The 26,315-nt window shown below is 38.2% G+C and overlaps 1 protein-coding gene across 1 annotated transcript in view; it reads right to left on the reverse strand.

The window, feature by feature from the left end:
- LOC149164171 (FKBP-like peptidyl-prolyl cis-trans isomerase family protein) overlaps positions 1 to 25,852 on the reverse strand; it is a 50,892-nt gene extending 25,040 nt beyond the window's left edge. Inside the window, exons 1-2 of the mRNA XM_089431983.1 lie at positions 25,636 to 25,852; positions 25,140 to 25,310 (exon numbers count right to left, since the gene is read on the reverse strand). Of these exons, the coding sequence (XP_089288109.1) occupies positions 25,140 to 25,278 (139 nt within the window). The 5' untranslated portion in view covers positions 25,279 to 25,310; positions 25,636 to 25,852. The remainder of the gene's footprint in view (positions 1 to 25,139; positions 25,311 to 25,635) is intronic.
- Positions 25,853 to 26,315: the final 463 nt, after the last annotated feature.

The raw sequence follows: 26,315 nt of genomic DNA on the forward strand, positions 1-26,315 counted from the left end.
CTTGCTCCTCTTGCCCTTTGTTGTTCTCTATTTACTTGGCCAAAATTTTAGATCCTTTTTTCCATCCAAAGAGAACTCTCCTTATGCATTTGTGAACCTCTAAAGCTCCCAAAAGTCCTTGCAACATTCTTTGACTAACTAATCAAGTGTCTCATCCCTTAACCAAATCTAGAAGTTCTAATCCATAGCATCTCTCCATGGGGGCCATGCTCATTGCTGAACCAACTTGGAATTGTTGTGTATGGAATATGTTTTCACTAAAAAAAAATTGTTCATTGTAGCTTTTGTGGATTTATAAATTTACTTTATTAAAAGCATTGAAAAAATATTATTTAATAAAGTGACCTTCCTACACTTGCTTCTACAATATTAGTTCATGTGTTCATGGAGCATGGAGGAGGGCCCACACCACATAACCTGAGTGTATGAACCCCAACTTTGAATCTATCAGATGTGGTGCATCAAGACTCGAAGGGATTTGCAATAAATAGCAACATGTTATACCTTGACTATGCCTTGATTTACATTTTTAAATAATACTAAAAGCTTAGTCACTTTGTTCAAGTTCATGCTCTAGTTCGACGACCATGAGGTTCGACAAAAACTTAGTCTTCAAAAATTTAAAATCTCTCTCAAGTTCATGCTCTAGTTCGACAATTGTGAGATTCGACAAAAATTTAGTCTTCAAAAATTTAATCTGTCTCTCTCTCTCTCTCCCTATATATATATATTCCATGCTACCATTAAGAATATTGATAAAGATGAAAATTGCATGAATTTAGGGGTTTAAGTTTAGGTTGTGTTGACCACTACGTGTCAACGACCCATAGCTGTACAACCCCCTTTTTCGCAAAAGGGATAGCGCCTGATAGATGTGTTCGCACCGTCCAGCTATCATCATTAGCCTGACTTCCAAGATGTTATGTAAACCCATTCTGCATGTGTATAATGTAAATAATCTCAGCAAACCCGTGTCATGTATGTAACGACCTAGGTAAGCCTACCTTTGTAGTGACGATCTCCATTCTATGAGGTTTTTCATCTCATTGATTCATTTTCAAATAATCGGCAGAGTTTTTCCCTTCAATTTTTCCCCAAAGCTGGAATGGATTTTGTCGCTAGGATCTTAGGCAAGTCCTAGTGTTCTAGATCGAATCTATGTAAAAGTAATTTGAAAATAATCTTAACTATTTGGTTAGATTATTTTATTACAAATTAATTGGTCTGTTGGATTATATTTGTGTCGCAAAAATGGGTAATCTGTGAAGGTCTATTACAAATGAGTTTTCCCCGCTTATGATGTAAAAAAATATGAAAATCATGATGTAAAGTGTCTTGAGGGTTGGAAAAATAATTTATCCCCTCATAAGTTAATTAATTAAATTTTCTGGCCCAAAATTAATTAAAATCCTAAGCGATAAATTTAATTAATTCTAGGTCCTAGTAAATTTAAATTCTCCAAAGACAAAATTCGTCGGTCCTAAAAAATTAAAATTTTAAGAGGTCCAAGGATTAAAGTAAATTAATTATTTTGATAAGTTTTAAACCTTTGATCCCTGGGGTTAAGTCAAAGTCAAATTTTTGGGAAATTAACTCAAAAATTTAAATTTTGAGTTAATTAAAATGCATTTAAATGAAAATTTCGAATTTCCTCAAAAATTAAATATTTCGACGAATGAGATTAAAAGAAATTTTGATCTTCATCAACGATCGAAATTACTTTGACTAGGATCACTCAAACTAGCGGTTGGAGGATTTATCTTTAAATAGGAGGTCATTTGTCAGTCGATCCATCCGATCTTTGAGTCGTGTGCTTAACAAGAAGCTCTGGTGTAATCTTTTTTCTGAATAATAAAGAAAGACTTAGGATTAATTTCTACTGGTGTTACTCTTCATAGGAATAATATAAAATGTTTTATTTTCATACATAATTTTTTCTAAAGCCATTAATGATAGCTTCTGAAAAGTGATTTGAGTACAAGTATCTTGCTCAGTGTCTGGGGTTTGAATAATAATTTAAATTTGAACGTAATAGCAGGTATCTCTATTTGTCTAAGCTTTATTATTATTTTTTCGCTCTATGTTTAATGACTAGATCGAGTTTTGCAAGGAAATCTTGAGATAGATTATCGAGCATCAGGGGAAATTTTTAGTTGGACCAGCCAACTCCCGATCTGTGTTTCCTGAAGAGCCCAACTAAACTAGCTCTGGGCTTATCATAAGATTTTTGTTTTGTGATGCACGAGTGTTTCACGTTAGCACCTCCTTTTAAAATTTAAAAAATCTTTTAGTTTATGTGTGGCATAATGATAGACCTGGCTACCTACAGCCTTCAGCTTGTAATTATTTAACTGGGTTTTTAATTTCATCATTGTATATATCGTTTCTGGGTGTTTTGTTTTTGTCATTGCAGGTACAGATCTGAAGGAGATTTCTTGTTTGAAGCTAGATCTAGGCCTTGGAGGGTAAGATCTAGCCTCAATATCATTTTGCAGGGATTTTTTGTTTAGAAAATTTTACAGTCCAAGGGTTTTAAAATTTAAATCTAGAGATTTTTATAAGAGTTTCAAGGATAAGTCTAAAACAAAAGAATATCACTTTAATCACAAATTTCTGAGAAAAGATTTTTAAGGGTTTGAGCTACCAACTTTTGGCTGCATTTCTTTTTCTCTGGAAAATTTCGAGAAAATAAAAATAAAAATAGAACAAACAAAAAAAAAAATTCACTGCCTAGGGTTTTCGATCTGCTGCAAATTTCGAAGAAAAAAATCAGAAACCCCTTATTCCTCCATTGTTGTGGCTCGATCTTACCATATCCTTGTTGCCCGACCTCTGAATCCCTGCGTAGTTGTGCATTTCATTATCGCGGCCCTAAAACCCTCATCTCCTCTCTGTAGTCCTCTTTCCTCCATCCATCGCCCCTCCATCTGCCATCCGAAACCCTTCTCATTTGTCGAGCCATGGCTCCCTTTTTTCGCTCTTCTTCGACCCTCATCTGCTCCGTCGAGCTCTTGCTGCCATCGAATTTCCTGCTCTCCCTTATCTCCTTCACTGCATTCCTGCATCACCCATCTGCATCCCTTCTCCTCACCCTCATAGCTCCTCCCGCGGGTGCTCCTCATCAACCTGCTGCTACCATTCTTCTCGACCCGTCGCTCCTCCTATCCCTCACTCAAGCTCCCTCCGCCACTAGTCGTGCATACACAACAAAATAATTCGACCTTTCTTTTGTTTCTTATTTTATGTTTTAGTTTCATTTAGCTTAGGTTATTTTTTTATGTAATTCGAATTCATTTCTTAGGGTTTGCCTTTTTTGGTTTCGTTTTTGGTTCTTTTGTTTTATTTATATTTCATGCCTTTTTTGTTTTGATTTTCTTTTCTTAAAACGAATCTAAAAAAAATAAAAAATTGTTTGCTTAACTTATGACTTTTATTTTTTTCTTTTATGTTGTGATTTTCTTTTTGTTTTTATGTTTTGATTTTTTTCATTTAAAAACTGTTGACACCTAATCATGGGGATTGGTTGAACACTTGTAAATAATGTAAATAATCAATAATGGAAAAGGAAGAGTCATCGGGAGGTGAATCTCAAGAGTCACTCCCTCATGTATAACACCATGAACAATCTTAATGAATAAACACAATCCATTTAAAGAGTTACCTCCTAGCCTAACATGGTATCAAAGCCAGCTCTATTTTTGGCTTCCTGCTCTTGTAACTCCTTCATGCCTCTGTTCTGCATTTTTGCAAACTGACATATCCTTGCCAGATTTTGTGCATTCTATTCTAACTATTGAAGAATCCATTTGTTGCATTGAAGCCGAAGGTGCCTGGAAGGAGGTGTGCTGCATGGAGTGTTGTGGTGCGGTTTTTGCCTGAAAGTGTTGTGGTATTACTCCATATTTTCTGCAAGATTTTGTTTTGAATGTTGTCATATGTGCCGACCATACGCTCCCATTCCATACGTTGTGGTATTACTCCATATTTTCTGCAAGATTTTGTTTTGAATGCTGTCATATGTGCTGACCTTGACACCCTTCCCGAGAATTTAATATCACACTACCTATATATATAGTCCTGAGAAAGCAGTAAAAAAAGTATTGCTCATATACGAAATGAGCATACAGGTCTTGCCTATAGCTCTGTCCCTGACAGTCACACATTTTATGAATTTATAGGTACTCATCCCCTCTGCCTTGAGATGATAACCCTTCAATTCATCATTCTCCGTCGGGTTAATTAACGAGAGCAACACCATTCTGCGCGCAACTATTCTGTCTCTGCTCTATTGGTAGCACCATTCTGCTCGCAGCAATTTCGTCTCCCCATACCACTCCACTGTGGGGCCCGAACAGTGGACCCCTCTCCTTTGGCTCGGTGGTATCGGTTCACCGAATCGCTACTCCTCTACCACAATCACCTATATTGTTTGCAATACCACCGCTTGGTCTGTTGAGCTATATTGTTGCAATACCACCGCTTGATCCGTTGAGCTATACTGTTTGCAATACCACTGCTCAGTCCCTCCGTCGTTGAGCTTCCAGTCATTACCTCCCCGCAGCTCCCAGTCATTACCTCCCTGTGGCTCTTTTAACGTTGTGTGTTGTGTATTACCTCCCCATACGTTGACTCCCCCACATACTCCCTCCCCCAAATACTCCCTCCTCCACATAATCCCTCTCCCATATAACCACTGCCCCATATAATACCTCTGTCCTCAAAAATATCAAATTGCATTTTTACATCAGAAATGCATTTTTAATCACCAAAAGTACATTTTTGAAGCATACAAATTTTAAAATGTGTTGATATCCATTGTGGGAGTAGTTCTCAACAAGAAGGAGAACTATCCTGAGTGGTCTCGAAAGATCAAACACACTCTCATTTTAATGAGTTGTGGAAAGGAGTTTGTGTTAGAGAAGGAGACAATGAACCAGCAAAGCCTACCTCAAACAAGGAATTCACCATTTGGGAAAACAAGAACAGCAAGGCCTATGCTTTGATTGCAGCGTATGTAAATGAAGAGGTGAGTCGCCATATTTCACCATTTTCGAATAATTTTGAAGCCTTACAAAAATTGAAGGAGCTCTATGACTCACACTCTGTGCTTGAAGTTGTCCAACTGATGATTAAATTGTTCAGCCTTCAATGATCCTCTTGCTCTTGCATCAGAAGTAAAATCTATTATGCATGATATCAAAGTCACTAATGTTGAACTAGACATTCCTCTGATAGCTTTTGTCAAGGCACTTTATCCCACTTATTCAAATTATCTTGAGTCATTGCAAGCGAATGTAAACCTCAAAGAAATTACCTTTGACTCCCTTGTGAATAAATTTGTTGAGAGAGAGAAAGCTTTTGGGAAGAAAACAGATCCTCAGTCTTCTGAAGAAGCTGTGTGTCTTGCACATTGAGAGAAGAATTATGCTCAAGATTCTTCTAGAGGAAGATGTGGTCGAAGAGGAAGAGGAAGAAGAAATTTCAGATGCAGGGGGGGCAGACACTCTCAAGGAGAAAAGTATGATCTCCATTGCATACGTTGCAACAGAGATGGATCACATGATGCATCCACATGCAAGTTGCCTTGGGATAGAATTGAGCAGGAAAGAAATCAACCCAAAGGTAAAACCAATGACAAAGAGAAAAGTAAAGCACCTGAATCTTCTCACTATGTTGTGGCACATTGTAATATTGGAGTAAATAAAAACTTGTTTAATGCTTCACTTGCTTCCTCGAAAAATGATTGGTTGCTTGATTCAGGAGTAACTTGCCACATGACTTTCAAAGAGATTTTTTTGAAGAACTTACTGGCAATGTTGATGGAGCAGTTTCAGACAAATCAAAACTCAAGCCATCAAGGGTTGGCACAATCAGGCTCAAATTGCCTGGCCTTCCAGACTTTCTTCTGCATGATGTTTTATATTCCCACAACTGAGGAGAAACTTCTTGTCCTTGGTCCACATCTGCCAGCAAGGACACTCCATTAATATGTTTGATGGCAAGGTTGAGGTGAGAAAAGCATCAGATCACTCACTTGTCATGACGGGGATAGAAAAAGAAAGGCTTCTCAAGTTGCAAGGTACTTTGCTTGTGCACAAAATTTCTCATACAATTCTCATTATGATGAAGGTACATTCCCATCAAGTCTATTATGGCATGCTAGATTTGGACAATTGAACCATGCAAACCTTTACTTGTTGAAGAAAAATGGTGTTACTGGTTTGCCTACAATTCCTAGGAAACTTAAGCAATGTGATGCTTGCATTCGAGGAAAGCATAGCAAACAGTCTTTTCATGATTCACATTCCAAAGCACATAGAAAACTTGAACTAATTCATTCAGATTTATGTGGTCCAATGCCTATTCCTTCTGCAAATGGAAATAAAAATATGATGACATTTATTGATGACTACAACAAAATGTGTTGGGTTTATTTATTGAAGAACCAATCTGATGCTTTTCAAACATTCAAGAACTTTCATACATGGATTGAAAATGATGCACAATCTCATATTGGCTCTATTCGCACTGATAATGGAAAAGAATACACTTCAAATGAATTTGAAAACTATCTTCGCCAGCATGGGATCAAACATCAAACAATTGTGCCTTATAATCCCCAACGGAATGGAGTAGCTGAAAGAATGAATAGGACAATCTTAAATATGGTATGTTCCATGATGTTTTCAAGAATGTAAAATTGATGTTTTGGGTTGATGTAGTTCTATGTGTTGTATATGTAAAGAATAGATGCCCATCTAATGCTATTAGAAACAAGACTCCTTATGAAATGTGGTATGGCCACATTCCTTCGGTAAAGCATCTCAAAGTCTTTGGTTCCACCTGTTATGCTTTGATACCAAAAGTACATAGAAATAAACTTGGTGCAAGAAGTCGTAAGTGTATCTTCTTTGGGTATTCAAATACCTCCAAAGCATATCGTCTCTATGATAAAGTTAATAAAAAGTTTATTTTATCTAGAGATGTAATCTTTCTTGAATCTTCCAAAGCTGACAATGTTGTTGAGTGGCAACTTGATCGCTTAGATAGATTCGGAAATGCAAAATCATTTCAAGAATTTGATAATCAGATTCCACATCTTGAAGGGGGGATTCCTATACTGGATCAATCTGTGGAATCTTCTTCTGAAGCACTCTCTCCCCCACATGAAACTCCAACCACTGATGATACTTTGAGTGATGTGATTGACAAAATTGGGAGACTCAATCTTGATTCAGTCCCAACTCAATCAACTGAGCAGCCTGGACCATCTCAGAAAGGTCCCCCAAAGTGGCTGACAAAGACACTTGAAAGTGTTCATCCTGATGAGGTTGGAAAGACAAGAACAAGAAATTCAACCAGCAAAATGGAGGTGATGTAGATGATTCTGATTCCCTGTTGATATGGATGTTTCTTATGATTGTGAATTGAATTTGTCTACAAATTTTGAACCAACTTCCATCAAAGAAGTCACTTCTAATGATGAATGGAAAGAAGCGTTGCAGAAGGAGTATGATGTATTAATAAAGAATGGCACTTGGAAGTTGGTTGATCCTCCATTAGGAACCAAACCAATTGGCTACAAGTGGGTCTACAAGAACAAGTTGTGGCTCACTTGACAAGCACAAACCACGCTTGTGGCAAAAGGTTTTGCACAGAAGGAAGGGGTCGATTATGAGGAGACTTTTGCCCCCACAAAAAAATGGGCTACCATCCGGACACTCTTTGCCCTAGCAGCTCCGAATGGTTGGAAAGTCCATCAAATGGATGTAAAAACCGCTTTCTTGAATGGAGATCTAAAAAAGAATGTTTTTATGTCCCAGCCTAAAGATTCGTTGTAAAAGGACATTAACATAAAGTATGCAAACTTGTGAAATCCTTGCATGGCCTCAAGCAAGCACCGCGAGCCTAGTATGAAAAGTTAACTGAGCATCTTCTGAAACTCAACTTCAAACAGTATGATCTTGATGGTGCAGCTTTATTTGCCAAGAAAGTTGGCAAAACAGTTGTATTTCTTGTGGTATATGTAGATGGTCTTTTGGTGACAGGGAACAATGAGAGCTACATTGCATCCATAAAGAAGGAACTGAGGAAAGGTTTTGAAATCACTGATTTGGGCTATGCTCATTACTATTTGGTATTGAAGTAACTCAACATCCAAAGTCTATATTCCTTTCTCAAAAGAAGTACATTGGAGATCTGCTTAATAGGTTTGGCATGGCTGAGTGCAATCCTCTAACTACTCCAATAGAACAAAACTTAAATCTCACATCCATTGAAGGAAAAGAATTTGAGGATGCAACAAAGTATAGACAACTTGTAGGAAGTCTCAACTACCTGACTACTACCAAACCAGACATTTCGTTTGTTGTTGGAATCCTCTCCGGGTTTATGCAAAAGCCTTGTGAGGGAGATTGGTCTATTGCAAAAAGAGTTCTAAAGTACTTGAAGGGAACTCACGACTTTGGACTCAAATATATACAGGTGGGTGACTTCAGCTTGATTGGATACTCTGATTTAGACTTCGATGGAGACAAAGAAATTGGGGTATCTACTTCTAGTTATGCTATGAGTTTTGGATCAAGAGCTCTCTTGGAGATCACGCAAACAATCAGTTCCAGCAGATTCCACAACAGAGGCAGAATATGTGGCAGCAGCTGAGGCAACAAAAGAAATTGTGTGGCTCGGGAAAATTCTAGAAGATTTGCAGATAAAACAAGTACATTCAACTCCACTCATGATTGACAACACCTCTGTAATAAAGTTGGCCAAGAACCCAAAGTTCCATGATCATATGAAGCACACCAATACCAAATACCATCGGATTCAACATCATGTTGAGACCCAAACAATCCATCTACGCCATTGTTCCACTAATGAGCAGATTGCAGACGTCTTCACCAAAGCGCTTGGAAGAGAAAAGCTTGAAAGATTCAAAATGATGCTTGGATTCACCAACATCCCTTCAGATTATGGGGGGGGTAATGTTGACACCTAATCATGGGGATTGGGTGAACACTTGTAAATAATGTAAATAATAAATAATGGAAAAGGAAGAGTCATCGGGAGGTGAATCCCAAGAGTCACTCCCTCGTGTATATAACCATGAACAATCTTACTGAATAAACACAATTCATTTGAGGGGTTACCTCCTGGCCTGACAAAAACATTTAAAAAATATTTTAAAAACTAAAAAAAATTATAAACAATAACAAAAAAAAAAACATTTTTCTAACTCTGAGATTACTAAGGGATTAAATCGAAAGGAGAACTTATGCTTTCACATATATCAAAAAAAAATTATGTGGCCTATGGCCCATTAAAAATTTAAATTTAATTAAGGCCTTTTGATTTTTTTTATTTTTCGTCACATCAAATTTGCTTCATAAGCTTAGCACATAAAAAATTTACCTAAGGGATAATTAAATTCTAATTTAAAGTTCCTTGGTGTCTTTTTGTGTTAAGCGTAAAATTTTAAAGGGAGAATTTTGTGGCATTGATTTCTCTATTGTCAAACGCGATTAATGTTTTAGAATCATATCTAAAGATTGATTATAGGAGAAAAATAAATTTTTCTAGATCTGGGTTATTGAAGAAAATCATTTTAATTCTAGAATCATATATTGCTTAGCAGCTAAATTTCATAGCTCTTCGTGGTATTTAATTGCTAGAATATCTTACATGATAAAGTTTTGAGCATTTACATTTAATCGTTCATGATCGTCACTTTCATCACATCTATAAATTGCTCTGGATAACTTGTTTGCATTTAGTTTATGGTTGATTGAATATTAAGGCACTGGTCTAAAATCATTTATAGCTTGAGGTTGTATTTGTCTTAATTGTTTGATCTATCCATCTCGATTAACCAAGACTTGTTCTATATTCTACAAGTTGTTCATTCTTAAGTCTCCTAGAGCATGTGTTCCATAGGCTACCCTCATTCATTCACGCTAGGGACTACCCCCCTTGACTTGTCTAGGAGAGAGCCTAAACAGAGTAAGGATTAGAGTGACAACCCTTAGTCTGAGCATTGTCACGGTGCCTAGACACTTTGTGCGACAACAGGTTGTATGAATTGGTCTTTTTTTCGGTTTTTATCATTTAGAATCTGAATTTGAATAAATTCAAATAAATTAACCTTGAAATTCAACTTGAGGTTTAGCTTCAAGTGCATCATGAGTTTGTCCCTCAAGTTCAACCTATATTTTGGTGAACTTTTTTATTTCAAGCTTGAATTTCACCAAATCAGATGACTAAGACTAAAATGGCAAGGCTATTGGGCAACCTTTTTAACATTAAGCTTTTGGGCACCATTTGAACCCAAATTCAAATTATGTCATCTCTGTGTGGCTCCAAAATGCCTATAAATATATAAGACCACTTCTCGAGCTCTTGGAATTCCATTCTTTTTCTATATGTGACATTTTATGCAAGTGAGCCACAACATTTAAGCAAGCAATTAGGATTTAAAATCGAGATTTTTTTCCTTGGTAAACACATCCCTTAGAAATCCAAGCACTTCCCCTTAATCTGAGGATAGTGTTGAAAAAAGTGTAACTAGGTTCGGTTTTCATAATGACACATTCCAATGTAAATGATGTAAATTGTATCCAGCAAAATATTTTGTGAATTTGAGTCATGGGTTTCATGCTCAAAAATGTATTTGTTTTTGTAGCTCTCATTATGAGCTCTAGGCTAAGTGATAGGTTTGTGTCGTTGATGTAAATGGTTACACTTGAAGATGTACAATGTATGACTCCAAGATCAAGGGCAGAATCATGGTGCAAGGCTCCTTCCAAGTCAAGATCAAAAGGCTAGCAATTAACCCCTCCAAACGAATATGGAAGAAGCAATGTATTTTCAGCATAAATATATATTTATATTTGAATGTTCATGTCGGCTTCATATCACATTCACGTCGGCTTAGAGGCATGTTATGTCGGCCTAACGGACAGCCCTCAAACACTATAAATAAAGGCCTCTCCTTATCTATTCAGACACACAATCACAACGATGAATTTGGTCTCGAAGAAGACTCTTTAGAAGTGTGAGGTAAGGGTGAAGGAGCCGCAGGAAGAAGAGCCACTGAAAGGATAGCCGCAGGGATACTCTCTCACGTATGAATCTAGGGCATCTATCTATCTGCCCTGTTTGACAAGATAATTACTCAGTCTTGAGTCTATCTGAATGGCCGAATTATTTGAGGAACAGTGACAGGATAAGTGAGGCTTTGGGAGGGCTAGGAGAGCCCTAAATCCTCCATCCGTGCAAGGGTACAGGTCATATTTAGGGCTGCATGACTGACCTGTGTATTCCTCATGAAAGCAGATTGATGCAAGTTTGGAAGAGCTCGGTTGTGTATCAAAGGAAACACTCAAGCCATGTGAAGGGATAGAAGAGGCTTCAAGTATTTGTAAGCTCTCACATTCTAAGGAGAAGTATCATCTTCAGAACTGCAGTTATAGCAGCAGAACAGTCCAAGTCAAAAAGTCATATTGTCTTGAGGAAGGTCTTGAAGACAACAGCTTGATAAGTGATCTCTTCCATGCAAGAGGAGATAGGAGGAAGAAGGAAAGGACAAGAGAGCTGAGCCTACCATCTACAAGTTGCAGATCTGATTCATGTTGCAGCAAATCGGAGGACAGCAGTAAGAGAAGATTCTAGCCTTGATCTTGGAGTCACTTGGTCAAAGGGTTTTTGTATTGGTCTTGGAAAAATTTTCAAGTGAAGAAACTATAAGAAGAATTACCATGGGTTTTCCTCTCAGGTTTGGAGAGGTTTTACCCTGGCTACTGCTATATCTTGTGTCTTTGTTCTTTTTGTTTATCATGCATGGTAGCTGGTTGATGAAGTTGATAATCACTAACATATAAAAGATCTTGTTTGAATATATCTAAAGGATAAATTTACTTCACAAGCAGTTATCAAGATAGAGAAATCATTAATATCTCAAGCCCTTTAGATTTCTCAACAGATAGTACCCACTATAATAGCGAACGAGTTACATAGACTATTGTATGTTGACCAAAAAGGGACATCAGCTGAAGTCCACACTCATAGAGGTAACGAGCCTTGGGACTTGACTTCAAGACCTCTTACTCCTTGCTTGCTAACCATAGCTCTCAACCACTTGAGTTGGCCCACCAGGTTAATTTAAAATCAATTTTTGGAAGGAGTGTTACTTTGTGCTACAACAAGGGGGAATACATTCAAAAGATGCATCCTAAGTCACCTTACAAGATGACATGGGACACGAAATACACGAAAATATGTGTTCGACATGAAACATGACAACACCAAAAAATAGGACATGGAGGACATATTTTATATATATTTAAAAAAATTATATATATATATATAACAAATTAGTGAATTACACACAAATTAAATATAGACATAAAGATTCAAATTTTGTTAGAATTTAGAAACAAAAACATTTACATGATGATAAAAATTCAATCATACAAGTTTACAACTAGTTACTACTTGGTACTTACTAGTACTGCATCAATAATCATAAACACAAACACACAAGAAATCAGAACCATAAACTGCAGTTGCCTCATTAAGTCATTAAGATCAAAATGTATTACATACATATTGAGTCACTACTACTATAGATGAGAATGCCAATGGCAAATACAAAATAGGGCAGATACTAGAACTGTAAATGGAAGAATCTCATAGCTTGTGACCATCAATCGTTCTCCTCCATGACAAAATCACCAAAATCATCATCATTACCATAGCTCTCTCCATCATCCTCCTATATCCAATCCAATCAGGTGCATCTGCTAGTGTGGAGGGTGACCCCTCAAAAGTGATTGGCTCTAATGGGTTTGCTCTTGAACCTGTTGTCTTGTTACAACAATGGTTTTTTCAATATTTGTAGTTGCACTTGTAGCCCCACTTCCAATAGATGGAACATTAGCAGAGGCTAATGAAATTGAAGGCGGAGGGGCAACCTCAATAGGGGCACTCCTCACTTTCCTTTGACCTTTTCCAATTGTCGTTGTTGATTGAGACATGAAATCTATGAAACAAGGATGAAACAAACTATTGCATGAAAAAACCTGAAGAGTGGTGGACAAGTCCTCTTGCCCAACATTTGGAATCCCTTCAATAGTGCACTAAAGCCCTCAACTACACTCCAAAACCCATTAACGCTCTAACTTGCTAATTGAAATGAGTGAAAAAGGAAGACAAGTAACATTTTTTAGCACTTTTTCCAAGGATACATGTCCTAACCTTGGGACACATGTAGGGTATATGTCGGACACAAGTTTGGCATGTGTCCTATGTTAAAATTTCCTTGAACCCAACAACCTGGCAATTTACTACCTAGCAGATTACAGATCTACTGAATAAAAGCATAACTGGGATCTTAACGAAACTTAAACAACAAAAGAAAAATGATAACCAATCTCAATCACACACTGGCACACAAATGTTATGCCCAATCAAACAGTTCCTCATTTATTAAATTCAGAACCTACTCAGGCTCCCTTACTAGGAAAATGGCCCTCTGAGGAAATTATATATACAACGATATTCTAGATTTGATCCAGTTGATAAAGCCCTAGACTTGTCCTTCGATTTGTCCTCTCTAATCTAGATCTCCCTTATTGGTCCTTGCACCTTCCTCAGACCCGCACACTTGAATGAAAGTCCTTCTCAACCCAATCACAAAGATCTCGCTCTCATTGTGTCTTGTGCTCAAGATGTATTATGTGTCTTCTCCCTTGGCCTAGCCTTTCTTTTATAAGCTTGAGTTATCACCGAATCCACAACCATAATCTTCAAAGTGATTGACTACTAATATTAGATGTCAGTATCACCTGAGATCAACAGTTGAGGTTCATCCAATTCACAAATGAAAAATCCTTTTGCATTTCATTAGATTAACTCAATTTTGTCTTATGAAAGAAATTACTTTAATCACTAAAGTAATTGCTAAGGTGAAGGATGTATTATGCGACTTTCACATGCCTAGACACTTACAAACATCAACATTTTGTGAAGAAGACACATGCCAAACTTGTGTCTAACACATGTCATCAGAAATCCATGTCTGACATGTGGGATTCATGACATTGTACCCCCTAGGGGTGTGTCCAATGATTTAGGATACGTCTTATAGAGTGTTTTGCAATAAATTGTCAAGCATTGTTATCCCAATTTCACACAACTCCAAAACTTTTCTTTCACATAAACATTAGTAACCAATTCTTCAAAATTTTGAAATGCAGTGAAAAATGTTCATATGAAACATATGTTAAATATTCACAAGGAAACAACACAACCAATAAGTTATATATGACAATGAAAACCATATAACATATGGGGTAAAGTGTTATTTCAATTGATTATCACCAATGTTGTTGAGCATTTGGCTAGTTTCGTGCTAGCAAATGCCCCAATTTAAATCCCCATAAGTGACATGCACTAGTATATGACAAAACCTTACAAAGGATGCCATCCACATATGTGGGAAAACATCCCTTTGGTTTCTCTATGAGGCTTTCCTTGGAAAAAAACAAACATATATATATATATATGGTGAAAACTAGAAAGAGGTATCCATGCACACTATTTCACAAGGGTTTCGAGTGCAACAAAGTTACCAAATACATTTCTAGTAATCATTTAGTAGTTCACTTCAATGCTTTCTAAAGCCTTGCCAAGTAACAAGGGCACTTACACATACTTCCCGTTTGCTTATTAAAAATATTACTTGTCCCTAAATACAAAGGAACATGTGTTTCCTTTTAAAGAAATGTATTTATACAGTGTTTTGTGTTGATAAACTAGTGGTCAATCTAGTCACTTGCCATAGTGATCTAGCATGCCTGAATTTAACCTCATCTTCTCTTTAATGCCCCAATCAATTAATTGCTCGTCTGCAAACTTCATATGTCACATTAACGATTAAATGAGACAATTACAAGCGAACACACCGTTGAAAATGTAGCGATGGAAGGTCTTTTGGCTTGTGCCTTAGCCAGTGAAGACCTCGAATTAGTCTTTCTCTAGCATGAATGTGAGTTCATGAGATAGAATTCAGTTACGATGAGTTGATTTCCAGTTTACTGGAATGGTCATCAAGTTTGCATGTGTAGTGTTGGAGCTTCAATTCGTTGGAGTCTTCTTTAGTTAGACTACAGGATGAGGAGGCAATGACATGTCCAATTAGAACAAGTCAAGACTTCAGTAACAAGTTCAGTTAGGCTAAGTTAAGACTTCAAAGATAAGTGAAGAGAGGACGAGTTGAGTCCTCAGTTAACTCGAATCACAACTAGAGGATATCAAGGAGCAACTCGAGCTAGTTAACTGATAGCTAGTCCAAGTGTAACTGGGACTTGCTCGAGTTAACTAGCAAAGGAAACTCATGACACTAGTGTGAACTAGTATTCGACTAGGCCTCCTTGCATGCATCAAATTCTAGTGAGAAAGAGAAGGACGAAGGCACAAAATAATTGATCATTCTTTGTTGTGGAGTGCACATTAGTTGAGCACGAGTGTGCATTGATTTAGGAGCAAGGATCAGGATTCACAGAGCAAGTCGAAACTACCTTTAGCAGAGAACAATTATGTGCAATGCCAAGATCAAGAGCAAGGTTGAGAGCATAGTATTAAAAACCAGTCGGTCTGAACCGAAAACCGGCCAAACCGGTCGGTTCATTGGCCAAACTAACCGAAAGGCTAAAAAAACTCGGTCAAACTTTTGATTCGCCCTTTTTTTAGATAAATCGAGCATAAACCGACCGGTTCATTGCCAAGCCAGCCTCGGACCCACCAAATGCATTCTTGGAGGCAGTGAGCTGGTTTCAAGGGAAAATAAGGGTTATTTCCCCCAAAAACAGCCCCTCCAAGCCAATAAAAGGAGGTCTCCCCTCTCATTTGCCTCACACATCTCATTTGGAGTTTTTGAGAGCTTCATTGTGACCATGGAAAGTGTTGAGTTTTTGTTGGAGTAGTGGAACAACAAAAATTTTGAGCTAAGTAGTAGCCATCATGCCTCCAAAAGCCAAGGATACTGCATGGGCTCATCGTGATATGATTGATGCAAAATGATCTACAAATATTGCCAAAAATCTATTGAAGGAAGGCGTATTAACAAGTTCAAGAAACACTTGGCTAGTATAGGAGGCCATGTAAAGCCATGTGGAGCACCAAATGAAGTAATAGGGCATATTAGAGCAGAATACCTTCAGAAGTCTGAGACTCAAGTCACTGAACCCAACAGAGAAGTTTGTGACTCGAGCAGTTGCAAAGTTTGGGAGTCAAGACAAAACCAACTGAGTTTGATCATGACGAGAAGTTTCAAGTGATAATGTTGATCACTAATATCATATATGTAGACTTGTAGTAGGCAAGTGGCCCCATAGTTTGTATGCTTTGTTTTTGAACTCTAGCATCCATTTAGAGCCTCATTGATTATATATTTTGTTGTTGATATGTATTGCACTTGGTGCCATTTTGATATATTCACCTTTTCATGGTATATATATGAGCAAACTTTGCATTTTTGTGTTTATTGGTTTGGAATCATGGTTTTAAGTCTTAAAAATAGTTTACTTTCATTAAAAATTAATTATTTCTTGTGTTTTTTTAAAACCGGTTCAGTGAGATCTAAACTAGTCTCAATTTGACCGGTTCTGGTTTGAAACCTGGCCTATTAGGTGGACCGGTCTGGTCACCGGTTCCAGTGTTTAAAACTATGGCTGAGAGCATCTTCTTAGGGGATGAGAGCAGTGATCAAGAGCAGGCCGAGAACAATTCTAGAGTTGAGAATAGTGAGGAGAAACCTAGCACTTTCTCAATGACAAATTGTTGGCTTCAGTAGCAGCGCATTGAATTGTAATAAATCCATTTGCTCAAAGAACAATCAATAAAAGACCACAACAAAGAAAGCAAGTTTTCCTGTTTGGGTTTCCTAGATAAAACAAGTGTGTCAATTTTTTGTGCATGTGTTTTTATCTCGATTATTTTCCACTGCATGTTGAATGTTAAGAAACTCTGTATCTTGGTGAAAGTTAAACTTGGTTTCACTTTTCAGTTGCCTTGTTTTTTAGTAAATTCATCTAAGTAATTGCAGAGTTTCAAGAAAACTAGCATGGTATCAGAGCCACACTTTGTATAAAAACCAAACACTAGGATTGTTCAGTGAGTAGGCTTGCGCTAGAGTTTGAAGAGCAAAATTTTTTGGATAAGCAGTATGTCGTTCTAAGGGTGAATCATTGTTTACAGTGAGCCTTTAACTTCTGCTCATGGAGGAAGCAGATCTCAGTAGTGTTGGAAGAAAATGGGGTGTTGGATTTTGCGAAGAACCCACAAACTACACCCACAGATGCCCAACACTTGATCCAACATAACAAGAATGACACCAAGGCCAAGAGGATCATTCTTGAGGGGGTAAAAGAACACATTATCCCTCATCTCCATGGGAAGACGATAACAAATGATATGTGGAAAGCCATCTTGGCTTTGTATCAGGGATCCAATGATGCCAAGAAGCTTGCCTTGAAAGACAAGTTAAGAAATATCTGGATGAGCAAAGGAGAGCCCATCATTGCGTACCTTTCCAAGTTCACCCAAGTTCGAGATGAGCTAGCTGGAGTGGGCAAGACTGTAGCAGATAAAGACCTTGTGAGTCTTGCACAACTAGGACTTCATAAGTCTTGGGATAATTTCCAAGATGCAGTCAGTGGTAGAGAGAATCTTCCCAATTGGGAAAGGTTGTGCGGCGACTACATCCAAGAAGAAATCCAAAGGGGGACGAGAGCTGGAGGATCAGTGAAAACAAAGGATGAGGAGAAGTTTGCGTTGGTAGTCAAAGGAAGCAAGGGCAAGGGCAAGAAGAGCCAAGGCAAGGTCGAGTCCAATCAGAAGGGCAAGAAAAGAAGAAAGATCTAAGCAAAGATTAAATGCTTCTCTTGCCACCAGTTCGGACACTATGTCGCTAAGTGTCCTAACCAGAAGTAGGGGTCTAAGAAGGACCATGTGGCAGCCTCAACTAAGGTAGATGCGTTTAATTCTCAATTCGAGAAGGGTTTATCATTGATAGATTGCATGGCAAGCTCAATGGGCAAATGTGTGTGGTGCATTAATTATGGAGCATCCTTTCACATGACTAAGAACAATAAATATTTCAACCAATTGAAGGGGAAGGACATGCAGTTTCACATTGAGCTAGGAGATGATGGCAGGTACTTGACCAAGGGCGTGGGTACTGTCAATTTTGAGAGGGAATCTGGTAACCCTCTCCATCTCAAGGATGTCCTCTATGTTCCAGGCCTTAAAAAGAACCTTGTTTCTGTTTCCACCCTAGAGGACAAGGGTTATGATGTCATTTTTAGCAGAGGAAAGGCCTACCTCAAGCACTTAGAATCTAGAGCCATGAAGCAGATTGGTGTGAGGGTGAAGAACCTTTACAAGTTGCAGGTTGAGACAGACGCAACCTTGAGCAACAAGGTAGGGCGTGAGCATGGCAGAGACGTGGGGGAGCTTTGGCATAAACACATGGGGCATTTGCATCATGGGGCATTGAAGATCCTTCAGCAGACAACCACAAGGCTACCACCGTGGAGTATTGACCAGCATGAATTGTGCAAGGGTTGCACACTTGGAAAGTATGCCAAGTCATCTTTTCAGGGTCGAGACAACAAAACCAAAGGGATTTTGGAGCTAGTACATTCAGACATATGTGGGCCCTTCTCTTCTCCATCCCTCATGAGACACAGGTACTATGTCACTTTCATAGATGATTATTCTCGAAAAACATGGATCTTCTTTATGAAGAAGGAGGAGGCCTTCTCCAAGTTCATGGAGTTTAAGGCCTTGGTAGAAAACCAGATCGGGAAGAAGATCAAAGCATTAAGGAGTGACAATGGCGAGGAATATGTTTCCAATGCTTTTAAGGACGTGTGTGCCAAGGAGGTCATTTGGAGAGAGCTTACAACACCCCATAACCCTCAGTGGAATGCGGTGGCTGAGAGGAAGAACCGCAACATAGTTGGAGCGGCCAAGGCCATGTTGCGTGATTGGGGGCTGACCATGTTCTTGTGGGCAGAGGCATGCAACACTACAGTATTTATGCAGAACAGGAATCTGCAAAAGATGCTTGGACGAGTTACACCAAAGGAGGCTTTCAAAGGCAAGATGCTTGATGTTTCTCACTTTTGCATCTTTAGGACAAAATACTGCCATGTGTCCAAAGAGAGCAACAAGACGCTGGAGCCCACAGCAAAAAAGGGAATTTTAGTGGGTTATTGTGAGACACCTCAAGCATACAAGGTGTACATACCATCACTCAAGAAGACAGTTATCAGGCGAGATGTGAAGTTTGCAGAGGACAAAGCTCTGAGGGAGTCCTTGGAGCGAGAGCAAGTTGGAGTGCCTAAGGAGGAGCTTCTCGCTCCCAAGCAGGAGCCTCAGCTAGAACCACAAACTCAACCAAGTGGCAGGCAAGTCATACAACAGGATGATAAGGACTCATTGCAGAATGAGGAGGAGAGACCAGAATGAGTGGAAGCAACCACTCAATCAATGACTCCCAACACAAGGAGTAAGAGAGTCAAGTGGGCCGAGAGGTTGATTCAGGAGGCCCAAGAGCGAGTTGAGGCTCCCTGCTCTACATTCACACAGAGCAAGCATCCACAGAGGTACAGTAGGTACATGGCACTAATGACTAAGTTGTTAGACTCAGAGCCTTCTTGTTTCGAGGAGGTAACCTCCCAATAGGTTTGGCGGGATGCCATGGTGGAGGAATATTCCTCCGTCATGAAGAACAATGTTTGGGAGATTGTTCCATGCCCAGAGGGAAAATCAATGGTATGCTCACGCTAGGTGTACAAGGTGAAGCATGGAGCAGATGGGAGTGTGGAGAAGTGCAAGGACAGACTTGTGGCCAAGGACTTCTCGCAGGTTGAGGGCATTGACTATGATGAGATGTTTGCCCTAGTGGCTCGTTATTCATCCATCAAGACGATTTTGGCACTTATAGCTCAAATGTGGTGGAAGATCCACTAGATGAATGTGAAGACAACATTCCTCAATGAGGTGGTTGAGGAAGAGATTTATATGGAGCAGCCAAGGGGTTTGAGACCTTCAGCAAAGACACTCATGTCTATTTGCTGAAGAGAGCTCTTTATGGGCTCAAACAGGCACCAAGAGCATGGTACACTCGCATTGATAGCTACCTTTAGGGATTGGGCTTCACTAAGAGTGAGGTAGATGCCAACCTGTACTACATCACGGTTGGAGGGCTTCCACTCATTCTAGTGCTCTATGTTGACGATCTTATCTTGACTAGAGCAGACAACTTGATCCAGGATTGCAAGGCAGATCTTGCAAGAGAGTTTGAGATGAAGGACATAGGGCTTATGCATTATTTCCTTGGACTGGAGGTATGGCAGGGTAACGGGAAATCTTCTTCTGGTAGGGGAAGTACACTACAGATATTCTCAGGAGATTTTGTATGCAAGATTGCAAGCCCATGACCACGACTCTAGTCACAAACTGGAAGAAGGTGGATGCTACTAGAGCAGAGCGAGTAGATGCCACCTTGTACAGGTAGCTCATTGGGTCGTTGATGTACTTAGTCAACACACGGCCTAACATATATTTTGCAATGAACCAATTGGGCCAGTTCATGATGGACCCTACTAGAGTTCACTGAGTCGTTGTGAAGCATGTTTTGAGGTATCTCTGAGGAACGAAAGATTATGGATTATGGTACAGATAGATTGAAGTGATACTTGAGGGCTTCACATATGCAAATTGGGCAAGGAGCTCCACAGATCAGAAGAGTACTTCAGGTTGCGTCTTCAACATTGGGTCAGTGATTGTTTCCTAGTTTAGCAGGAAGTAGAGATCAGTTGCACTCAATTCAGTAGAGGTCGAATACATGGTTGCCAGCTTGGCAGCATGTGAAGCTATCTGGATGAGAAAGTTGCTTGCAAGTCTCTTCAAGCAAGGGATGGAGCCCACTATGATACACCGTGACAACCAAAGTTGCATTAAGCTCTCTAAGAATCCAGTGTTTCATGATCGCTCCAAGCACATTGTGATCAGGTACCATCATCTCAAGGACTCTGTGCAGAAAGGGACAATAAAGTTACTGTACATTCCAACAAATGAGCAAGTTGTGGATATCTTGACAAAGGCCTTAGTCAAAGGCAAGTTCGTGTTTTTTAAAGATAAGTTGGGAGTTGTATAGAATCCCTTCCTCGCTTTAAGGGAGTGTTGAAAAAGTAGCGATGGAAGGTTTTTTGCCATGTGCCTTAGCCAGTGAAGACCTCAAATTAGCCTTTCTCTAACATGAATGTGAGTTCATGAGATAGAATTAAGTTATGATGAGTTGATTTCCAATTTACTGGAAATGATCATCAAGTTTGCAATGTGCATACGTAGTGTTGGAGCTTCAGTTCGCTGGAGTCTTCTTTAGTTAGACTATAGGATGACGTGGCAGTGACAAGTCCAGTTAGGACAAGTCAAGACTTCAATAACAAGTTTAGTTAGGCCAAGTTAAGATTTCAGTAACAATTTCAGTTAGGCCAAGTTAAGACTTCAGAGATAAGTGAAGAGAGGACGAGTTGAGTCCTTTGTTAACTCAAATCACAACTAGAGGAGATCAAGGAGCAACTCGAGCTAGTTAACTAAGAGCTAGTCCAAGTGTAATTGGGACTTGCTCCAGTTAACTAGCAAAGTAAACTCGTGACACTAGTGTGAACTAGTATTTGACTAGGCCTCCTTGCATGCATCGAATTCTATTGAGAAAGAGAAGGACGAAGGCACAAAATAATTGATCATTCTTTGTCGTGGAGTGCACATTAGTTGAGGAGCAAGAGTGCACATTGGTTGAGGAACAAGGATCAGTATTTGCAGAGCAAGTTGAAACTACATTCAGCAGAGAACAATTGTGTGCAGGGCCGAGATCAACAGCAGGGCCAAGAGCATCTTCTTAGTGGCCGAGAGCAATGATCAAGAGCAGGCCGAGAACAATTGTAGAGCTGAGACTATTGAGGAGAAGCCTAGTGCTTTCTCAGTAACAAATTGCTGGGTTCAGTAGCAGTGCATTGAATTGTAATAGATTCATTTGCTTGAAGAACAATCAATAAAAGGCCACAACAAAGAAAGCAGATTTTCCCGTTTGGGTTTCCTGGGTAAAATAAGCATGTCAACTTTGTGTACATGTGTTTTTATCTCGATTATTTTCTGCTGCATGTTGAATGTTAAGAAACTCTGTATCTTGGTGAAAGTTAAACTTGGTTTCACTTTTCAGTTGCCTTATTTTTCAGTGAATTCATCTAAGTGGGTGCAGAGTTTCAAGAAAATTAACACACACTGAAATATTGACAAAACTGATCACAACCAGCTTATCTGTTTTCTATACACTTTGTATGACCGCTGTCCAGAAAACAATCTGAGATTTAACCGAAGATAGCATTACAGATTGGAATAAATAAGCATCACTTACTTGTCACATCTCAGATAATATTTTATGGTTATTTTCATTATTAATGTAAACAAAGTGATCAGTGGAACGTGTAGTAAACCGCACTGCTTCTCAAATGTGACAGTATTCACAATAAGCGCTGATGAGCATGTACTTTTGTTACACCCTCCCTAATTAAGGTTTCTAGGCATCTTGCAATTGGGCCGCGGAAAAAATGATTCATGAGTGCGCACAAGTTTGATTGCATTGTTACTTTCAATACATGAATGGGTTCTGACCATCCCGCGGCAGATCAAAGAAAACACATAAAAAGCAACCTTAACTAAAACAAACAAACAAAAGCAATTCAGTAAAACTGACTTTTACCATTAAAGAGAACAGCAAATCCAGTTAATACTACGACATTTCTGAGTAGTTATAGCTGGAGGATACTGTTAGTTTTCAGGAGGAGGATACTGGGTATTTTTCATCACAGGTTACATGTGCACTACTATTTGGTGGCCCTGAGTGGTCATCCAAGGGGTTTTTCACCTCGCTTCAGTGATATTTTAAAAACTATGTTGCCAGGAAACGTGGGTTCGGGTTGGGGACGGGTGCGCCATTTTTTGAAACAGGGTACATGGGTTTTTCGGGTATATTATAATTTATATATATTATATATTTTATAAATTATAATATATATGAATTTTGAAATCTTCCAACTTACAACAAGAAAAATAAATCATTTAAAGACTTAAACATGAACATTCACTTTGAAATTTCAAATTTGATATCAAGTGGAAATTGCAATTTATATATTGAAATGAAGACAATAACTCCTTCAAGAAGAAAACCAAAGTAAATTATAAAATTAATATATCTGTTTAAAGAACTTTAAACCATAAAAACACATTCCTCACATATGGATACTACTGAATAAATAAAGAACTTAGTATCAAAGTGTTGTGTTGAGTGTGATGAAACATTTATATTATATGGGTATTGACATTGTGGAGAAATTTATCAGAGCGGAAGAAACGCAAGGAAATTAGCGAACGCTTAAGATAGCAAAACGTATTTTTTTAAGTGCATATATCCTTCAGGCTTCAGATGACTTGTACTTAATGGTATTTCTACATTTTTTTAAAATGCATATATCCTTCTTAAGATGACTTGTACTTAATGGTATTTCTGTAAAAGGATGTTGTATTTCAGTTAGAGGCATGCATTACTAATTAGTGATTATATCATTAAGAAATAAAATCCAGGAACTAATTCATGGCAAAGAAATTTAAAAAACCTGTACTTTTGAAATGATGGGACTTTAAGACCTCAGAACTTTAGATTTGAAATGTTTTACTAAGATAGGAATTTTGATAAAAATCATGGCAAAGAAATTTAAAACACCTGTACTTCTTTTGAAATGATGGGACATTAAGACCTCGGAACTTTAAATTTGAAATGTTTTACCAAGATAGGAATTTTTTTCCTTGCCTGACACACCCATTTTCAGGGTTCACGCACCCATTTTCAGGGTTTGGCGAACCCGTTTAGGCAAACAAACACAGGCCACAAGTATTGAGTACCGGGTTCTTATGGGAAGAACCCGGTTCGTATGGGTGTGTTTGGAAAGTACCCGCTCCAGCAACCAGTTCGTGGGGACAAGAACCTGAGACAGGTTCACGAACCCCACCCCGGATTTGCGAACCCATGCTACAGAGTTTAAAAATAATAACCAGCTTAAATTTATAATCTGAAGTATCAAGTGCTGAGACGGATCAAATCCCTTCATGTGCAAACTTTTCCTCAAGTTTGTACTCTAAAAAGTTAAAACAGGTTTGCGCCTCAAGTGATTTGATCCCTCTCAAGGCAGATCTAGCATTAAGATGAATCTAGGCTGGTTTTAATTGCGAACCTATATTATATTTATTTTTACAAAAGTTTATAATATTTTTGTTTTATATTAATTAATTTTGTTGAGGTGATATGTGCCAGCATTACCTTGATTATGTTACATTGCAACATCAATGTCATACTGGGCTATAGAGTGTCTTTGCACGCAATAAAAAGAATAGCAGTACCACTAGATTTTTCTTCTAGAAGGATGAATGGTAATGTGGGCGCAGTCTAGCTTTTTTATGTTTTGGCTTTTTTTTGCCAGAAACAAATAATAAAATTTTTGGTAAAATCATGATTTTTTTGTTATTTAAAATGTGTTTTTGAATGTATAAATAAATTCAGTGCTCTAAAAACCAGGAACACTAACACTGCTCCATTCACAACTCAAACTTCTCATTACAACAAATCCCTGCAGGATTTTAGAAAAAAATGACCCAACATTATTAAAAAAAAAGGGCCAAAAGGTATTAAAACGGATAAAGAGAATCTAGTAGTGACTAGAAGGGAATTGAATTAGTGGCCATCCTGAGGCCACACCTACAGGATAACCCCTAGACCGAACCCAATATGTTGCCAACCTGGACTACGCTCCAAGATTCAATGATAAAGTTGGATAAAAATCAACTCATGGGTTTAGTGAATCGCGAAATGCATCTAACCAAACGACTGCAATAATACAAAACCACTGGTAACCTCTCACATATAGATATAAATCCTTAACCAAAAGACCAAACCGGAGTCTTCAGCATAATAGATACCGATAGTCAGTCCAAAAAATTAAATAAAGGACAATAAATACCTTTGACATAGGTGCAGGTACCAAGTCCATCCGCCGCCTTCCCACTCTTTCCCTTGCCCTTCTCATCACTGCCTCCTCCTCCTCCTGAGGCCTTTCCCTTGCCTTTAGATGATTCTTTAGCCTTTCCGTCCTTCCCCATCACGTCAAAACAATCAACAAGCACTTCCCTTGCTGAGTTCAAAAGGGCAACAAAATAAAACAACCGAAATATAAAAAGACTTATCAGCCCGAGATTTACTGAATACCCCATACAAATCTGATCATTCCCAAAATCGATCAAATAAAAAATCCTTTCATGTGAATTCTGCTTTGAGGACCGAGATTTAAAAGCCCAAATACCAGAAGCAAAAAAAAAACTCGGTAAACAAAACCTAGAAAGAGAAACAGTGAATTCGACTGCAAATTTATATTGATGAAGGGAATCAAACACCAAACATAGACGTTATTACTATCCGGAAAAACTGAAATGAATAAAATGTTTTGGAAAAATGCGTACTTGCTTCCTACAATCAGCCTTCTTGTGGTTCTGCCAAGACAGAAGACGCAGCGGAATTCGAACGAAACGAGATGAACCCAATCACCTGAGATGGATCAGGTAAAACTTCTAAGATGTCGTTGATAAGTTAATTGTATAACCCAGTTGCAAATGATAAAAACAGAGGCTCAACATTTAGAGGCGGAGACGAATGCCAGCATAAATCCGAAGGCTGGAGAGCGTATTTACAATTTATTAATTTTTATTAATTTTAAAGTTTGAGTTGGTTTAATAGTAGGGATAAATGTTTTTGTTCAAGTATATAAAAGTGTAGAGTTTGTAAAACTTTGTAAAAAAGAATATTTTCTTTTAATTAAGAAATGGGAATCAGTAATTTATTGAAATGATTTAAGATTAGGTTAAGCTTGAGATTAAATTTATGGATTATCCTTATATTGTCTTGTTTGGGAGTTTTGGATGGGAGTCTACTTAAATTTTTCTTTCTTTGTTAAGTTTTTATTTTTTATGTTTAAAAATTTATCTCGGTTAAAATTTTATTTTTGATGTTTAAAGTGGGTTTTTGATTATATGTATGGATTTTGCATTCTGAAAAATTTTGATTGTGGAGAGTTTATAACTCAAACTTGTGATTCTAGTAAATCTCTACTAAATTATGGACAAATTAGACCATATGTCGGAAA

Source organism: Pinus tabuliformis, chromosome 5_1 (genome assembly GCF_031772625.1).
Source record: "Pinus tabuliformis cultivar Carrire ecotype Pingquan chromosome 5_1, CPIR1, whole genome shotgun sequence".
Lineage (NCBI taxonomy): Eukaryota > Viridiplantae > Streptophyta > Pinopsida > Pinales > Pinaceae > Pinus > Pinus tabuliformis.